The following is a 7,151-nucleotide window of genomic DNA, read 5'->3' as shown; positions in this document are numbered from 1 at the left end:
AGGCATTGCTTGCATTCTACATGTCTATCCATGTATACGAGGGGTTCACCCTTCCATGCTTCCACTAACACATGGACCATTACCTACAGATTATATAGGAACCATGACCTCCTCATGCGAGTTTTGTGGTGCACATCTTTGGCCATGTGAAATGAAGAATGAGCATACACCATCCGTAGGAAGATATTGTTGCAAAGGTGGAAAAGTGTCCCTTTTTCCTCTTGCATGACCACCATGTGTATTGGAGAGGTTACTCAATAATAGTGATGCTTTGAGTAGGTCTTTCAGAGAAAACATCAGGAGCTACAATAGTGTGATGGCATTTACATCTCTTGGAGCTACTATTGATGAAACATTGATGGGTAGGTCTGGTGCATATTGCTTTCGTGTACATGGTGCTGTGTACCATCGAATTGGTTCTTTGCTACCACATGAAGCAGGGGTACCCAAATTTGCACAGATGTATGTATATGATACTGAGCATGAGGTTCAGAATCGTATGAGTTCCTTGGATGGTTTGGATTTGTCCATTCTTGAAGCATTGTCAATGATGATGCGATCATGTAATCCATATGCAAATGCATTCTACAATGTTGCGTAACAACCCTGGTGTGGAGATCAAAATGACAATTTGTGAAAATAGAAATACTTCATTAGGAAAAATATGGACTCTCCTAGGGCCCTTTTGATTAGGGAAGGGTTAGTGGAGGACCAATGAGGGGCCTCTTGGGATATCACCTATAGCCTAAGGAGAGATAGGGGGGTAGCCTATTTGTCCCCCTCTTCAATGCTTGATTCCTAGAGAGAAAGGGGAGGTGGATTAGGGGGGGGGGGGGGGGGGGGTAAAAGTGTGTATACTTGTGGATATGGAGGTCCATGGAGTTATCAATGATGAGACAAGCCTTGCTAAGAGCATAGCAATTGCCTCAATCTATATTCCATTCAATGTATTTGATCCAGTACATAACATCCCAAGCTATTATTGTAGACAAGCTACAAACTTTGTAATGAAACTACTTGAATAGAAAGCACTCTTGTTTCATTACATTTTTGTCCACTCTAGTTAATCTTCAACTATATGATGTTGTGCTTGTGATCAATTTTTGTTTCATCTAATCTTGTATGTGTATTGTGCTTCCTGCCAAATTTTTGGTGCTCATGCATAAGTGAATTGATCAAGTAAATTGATTTTTTGGTAGCAAGTACACCTTTGCAATGTGCCTGCATGTAGATCTAGTAAGCCATCTAACCTCAAAGGTCAGGTTTGATTCATTTTCTGTTGTATGAGCACTTAGAGTTTATCTCAAAATGGTGGCAAGCTTTAAATTCTTAGAAGAATCCCATACTCAAGACTAATCTAAGCAAGATAGAGCAATCATATTTCCTTGTGTTGCAGGCATAGACATGAACCTCCTTTGGCATTGAACAAACATTTAGTTAATGAGCACTCAGAGTTTATCTCAATATATTTGGCAGGCTTCAAATTTTTGAAAGAATACACTCAAACCTAATCCAAGAAAGATAGAGCAATCATATTCCCTCATGTTTGCAAGCACACACATGAATTCCCTCTTGGCATTGTGCAAACACTTCGTTCTACCTTTGCCATCAATAATGCAATGGCATGCTATTATGTTGTATTTGATATGAGTTTGTGTAAGTTCAACCATAAGTTTGTGTTCTTTGAAATCCCCAAGGAAAACAGAGTAGGAAATGAGTTTGATATGTTGTATTTGATATGAGTTTGTGTAAGTTCAACCATAAGTTTGTGTTCTTTGAAATCCCCAAGGAAAACAGAGTATGAAATCAAAATAAAGAAAAGAGAACGAACAAACAAGATAGAGATAGGGTATATATATATATATATATATATATATATATATATATTGTACATAAATAGATGGAGGATAAGCAGGGGCACCCTTCTGTGTCCTTCCAACTAGAAATTTTATGATGTGACTCCACTTTACATGAAAAATAAATATTCTGTTCCATAGCTTGCAAGAAGTTGGGTATGCTAGAGTCTTTTCCATAGCTTGTGTGACGGTTGTGTATTAGTGTTGTAGGATGCAATAGAGGCAAAGGTGGAGTGAAGAAAACTACATTAGCTTGTAATCAGGTGGACTTGGTTGATAGGGGAAGTTGAGTATGAGGGAAGGGGTAGGGTCAGGGGAGGGGACGTTGACATTGAAATGGAAGATTGAGGAGGTAGATGACGAGGTAGTTGCTGTAGATCTTGGCTTACGGTAGACTTGGTATTTTTGAGGGAGGACAGTGAACAATGGAAGAGGGTACATGGATAGAAAGAAGAGAGGAGAGAGGAATGTGACAGTGAGACGAAGGGTTTAGCATATAGATGAAGAGGCAGATCCAGGAGTGTGTGAGAAAGAGAGGAAGGGTTTAGCAGGTAGATGGAGAGGGAGATGCAAAATTTTGTAAGAGTGAGAAGGAGGATTTAGCATTTAGATGAAGAGGGAGATGCAGCAGGTCCTAGCTATGGTGGGCATGGCTACTTTGAGGAAGGGGAGTGAGAGAGACAAAGAGGAGACATGGAGAGATAGAAAGGGATTTTGGAGGCAAAAAATGATGTTTTGATATTAGAATAGGTTTGGGGTCACTTTTTGGGGGGAAATGACTACTTTTGAAAATTTCAATAAATTTTAAATTTTTAGGGTTTATTTTTGGCCGAGTTTTTAAAAAAACATGAAAGGTGGGGTTCTCTTTTTGTACAAGGGTCCCTCTCCCTCTTTATGACACCCCCTTTTCTCTAGGAGATGCTGAAAAGGTAGAGAGAGAAGGTAGCCTCTTAATTAGTCACTACTTACCCCATCTTTTCTAGGCTTGAAGGATAGAAAATGACCTACCAAAATAGCCCCCATCATTTCCTTTGTCTCCCTTAATGACAACATACTTTCTTAAAATTAGGGATTCTTACAAGGCCCATGGAGAGTCCATATTTTTCCTAATGTCCAGGCAGTACTTGATACCTGTTGGCAATGAGGTTGCTGTAATTATGCCAGGTCAAGGGGATGTACAAACAAGTGGCCATCGAGACATTGTGATACATTGTCAAGATGGAAGGTTGCAGAGGATTTCGAATCTACATAGGTCATACATGCCACTATTGTATGTTCTTCTCTTTCCACAGGGAGAAGATGGATGGCATGTCAAGATTCCTTATGCAAATGTGCATGGCCTTTTGGATGCATTGATTGGTGGTCGACAATGTGTCACTCAAAGAGAGTACTATGCATATCGACTACAGGTTCATGCTGATACAAAATCATGCTTGCTTCGTGGGGGCCGTTTACTTCAACAACTTATGGTTGATGCATATTGTGCCATCGAGGAGTGTCGTCTTGCATGGGTTCGCACAAATCAAAAGACATTAAGGGCAGAATTGTATGCAGGCTTGGTTGACATGGTGCATTTGTCTGAGAGTGATGTTGTCCTTGGACGGTCTGCGGCGGTCTGCGGGTCGAAGAATTGTCTTGCCCTCATCTTTTATAGGTGGCCCTCGCCACATGTACCAATTATATCAAGATGCAATGGCAATTGTCCGTGCAAAGGGAAAGCCAGACCTATTCATCACATTTACATGTAACCCTAAATGGACAGAAATAAATGAGGCATTGCTTCCAAGACAGGTTTCCTCTGATCGACCAGACATAACAACAAGGGTTTTTTTCGTGAAACACTCAAGCATGATGAAATACATCTTGAAGAAAGATATTTTTGGGAAAGTGGTGGCTTACATGTCTGTAGTGGAGTTCCAAAAGAGAGGCTTGCCACATTCTCATACATTGTTGGTTCTAGATCCTCGATGTAAGCCTCAATCAACATTTGACTATGACAAGATAGTTTGTGCAGAGTTGCCAGATAAAAATCGATTTCCAGTGCTACACGACTTCATTGTTAGTTGTAACATTCATGGCCCATGTGGTCAGTTCAATACTTCATCTCCTTGCATGGTAGATAGACAGTGTATCAGAAAATATCCACGTCCATTTTGTGAGAAAACAAGCGTGGATAATAATGGCTACCCCATATATTCACGACGAAACAATGGCTTCACCGCCAAGGTCAAGGGTTTTACTATTGATAATCGATGGGTTGTGCCATATAATCCTGTTTTGTTGACACTATTTAATGCACATATCAATGTTGAGGTATGTTCTACAATTTCAGCCGTCAAGTATGTCTACAAGTACATCTACAAGGGGCATGATAGGGCAACTGTAAGATTCCATACGTCAGCACAAGATTCTGAGAGGGAGATTATTGATGAGATAGACATGTATACGGATGGACGCTATGTATCTGCATCTGAGGCTTGCTGGAGAATTTTTGAATTCCCTTTGCACAATGATGCACCAGTTGTCCAGAGATTGAGCATGCATGTTCCAGCTGGTCAAATCGTGACATTTCGAGATAATGAAAACATTAATGATGTCTTGCAAAGGGAGGGTGCAGAGAAGACCACTTTGACAGAGTGGTTCACATGCAACTTGGAGAATCCTGATGCAAATGATACTTTGTACATTGATTTTCCTCAAAAGTGGGTGTGGAATTCAGGTTCCAAAAAATGGACGAAGAGACGTCGTGGGGACACTATTGGGCGGATGTATTTTGTGCAGCCCTCTAGCGTTTAACGATATTATGTCCGTTTGCTTTTGACTATTTGTAAAGGATGTAAGTCATTTGAGGAGCTACGTTCCGTAAATGGTGTATTGTTCCCAACATGCAAGGCAGCATGCATTGCAAGAGGTATCTTGGAGGATGATGGGGAATGGTTTGGTTGCATGGAAGAAGCTTGCAGTACACATACATGCTTACAATTGAGACATTTTCTTGTGACCATTCTATTGTTTTGTGAACCCTCCTCCCCTCATCGCTTATGGGAAAGATTTCGACATGTTTTGTCTGAGGACTATCGACACATATTGGAGTTGAGATATGAGTCCTTAGATGGATGTGCACAGGTTGCTGAAGGGTATGCATTGAGAGATCTGCATAAAATTCTTGGTACATTTGGATGAAGTTTAACTGAATATCCTGGAATTCCAATGCCTGATGAGAACTTTGTGACACATGATGAAAATACATTGCTTTTCCAAGAGCAATGTCTTGATAGAATGCAAGAGCTATCCGCATCACATGCTATGGAGCAAACTTTGAATGAAGATCAAAGGATTGCTTTTGAAACAGTTTGCCATGTATTGACTGTTGATGGGGGGGCTATTTTTTTCCTGGATGGGCCTGCAGGGAGTGGGAAAACTTATTTGTACAACTGTTTGTTATCACGCGTGCGTGAAGAAGGGGAAATTACATTGGCCACAACATCTTCTGGGATTTCAGCATTGCTGCTACGAAAGGGCACACCGCACATTCCAGGTTCAAGATACCCTTAAAGATCGATAGTTACAACACATGCAATATCCTTGTTTAGGGTCAACTTGCTGAATTGCTCAGACTATGCAAGTTGATTGTGTTGGATGAGGCTCCTATGACACATCGATATGCCTTTGAGGCTTTGGATAGGTCTTTGCAAGATATCATGTGCTCAAGAAAGCCATTTGGTGGAAAAGTGATGCTTCTTGGTGGAGATTTCAAACAAATCTTGCCAGTGGTGTTCAAGGGAGCACGTGCTGACATTGTTGATGCTACACTTTGTCGATCACACTTATGGAATCACGTGAATATCCTTAGATTGACACATAACATGCGTGTGGAAGATGGTGATGTTGCAAATTTTGCCTATAGAGAATGGCTCATGGATGTAGGAAATGGGACTTTTACAAGTGGGGATGATCAGAAGATGGAGATCCCCCGCCACATGGTGCTTTCTTCATATTCATTGGATGAATTGATAAATTGCATCTATTCTGAAATGGATAAAGATGTGGACCATGCACAATACTTCAAAGAGCGGGCTATCCTTGCTCCCAAAAACTTTGAAGTTGATATTCTCAATGCTAAGGCCCTGTATGCAATGAAAGGTGATGTCGTGCAATACTTTAGTGCTGACTCCGTGGTGGAAAACGCGATGCAAGATTCATTCTTATACTCTGTGGAGTTTTTAAATGGTTTGAACTTGGGTGGTGGATTTCCAGCACATTGCTTGGAGTTGAAGATGAACGCCCCAATAATTCTATTGCGGAACCTTGATCCAAGTCGAGGTTTGTGCAATGGGACATGCTTGGTGTGTAAGGCATTTCACCCTAGAGTTTTGGAGGCAGAAGTTATTACAGGTACACGGGTTGGGACCAGGGTTTTTATCCCTCGAATATGTTTTGTGCATTCTGGCATGGAGTTGCCATTTGTTCTTAGACGGAGACATTTTCCAATCAGATTGGCTTTTTGTATGACTATAAACAAGGCACAAGGCCAAAGCATTTCCGTTTTGGGCCTATACCTGGTGACACCGGTCTTCACTCATGGACAATTATATGTTGCATTGTCACGTGCACGTTCGGCTACTGGGATAAAGATTCTCCTACGTGACGTTGATGTAAACGAAACAACTGCACTAACAACAAACATTGTGTACCATGAGATACTGAACAATGCCATATGAAGGCTCTATTCCTTCTTATCGTTGTCTTCTTTTTTGTGTACATTTCAACTTATAAAATATAACATGAGTATATTTTTCTACCTCTCTTCATAACATATACTAAACTATGTCATTCCTTCCTCTCATTGTCTGTTTTTTTGTGTCTATTTGGCTATATAGGTCATGGATCAAATTTCTTACATCTCTGAGGTGCCTTTTGTATTGAACATAGAAGATTATCCACATCCTGGTATGTTCCAATCCATTACATCTTTATGTGGATGCTTATTGTGTTCCTTTTGAGACCTTGTTTTTTTTTTTGCGTTATTTTAAGCAGAGCCACGTTTTTGGTGTGCACCTTTGTCGCATGAGAAAATTGTTAGGACCATTCGCAAACACTACAAGACCAGGTGTGTGTGTGTGTGTGAAATAAATAATTGACTTGGTATAAAGTAATATTCATGGCATTTATTGTTTCTTTTTGTATTGCGGACCTTAGAAAGTTGCCATCTATCGATATTTTTACGTTGCGTATTTTGGCATACTCATCAGACATTGAGTACGGTGTTTACTCGATTAGGAGGGAGTGTGTGTC

General features: G+C 40.5%; 1 protein-coding gene across 1 annotated transcript; it reads left to right on the top strand.

The window, feature by feature from the left end:
• Positions 1 to 316: 316 nt before the first annotated feature.
• On the top strand, positions 317 to 5,411 carry LOC147461476 (uncharacterized). Its single transcript, XM_086505710.1, has 5 exons — positions 317 to 597; positions 2,974 to 3,440; positions 3,511 to 4,575; positions 4,690 to 4,993; positions 5,042 to 5,411. Exons 1-5 carry the CDS (start codon positions 317 to 319, stop codon positions 5,409 to 5,411), a joined length of 2,487 nt encoding a protein of 828 aa, XP_086361836.1.
• The last annotated feature ends 1,740 nt before the right edge of the window (positions 5,412 to 7,151 follow it).

Source organism: Adiantum capillus-veneris, chromosome 3 (assembly GCF_014529385.1).
Source record: "Adiantum capillus-veneris isolate H3 chromosome 3, ASM1452938v2, whole genome shotgun sequence".
In the NCBI taxonomy this organism is placed as follows: Eukaryota; Viridiplantae; Streptophyta; class Polypodiopsida; order Polypodiales; family Pteridaceae; genus Adiantum; species Adiantum capillus-veneris.
Note: the sequence above shows the minus strand (reverse complement) of the source record. Positions and strands in the feature narration are given on the sequence as shown.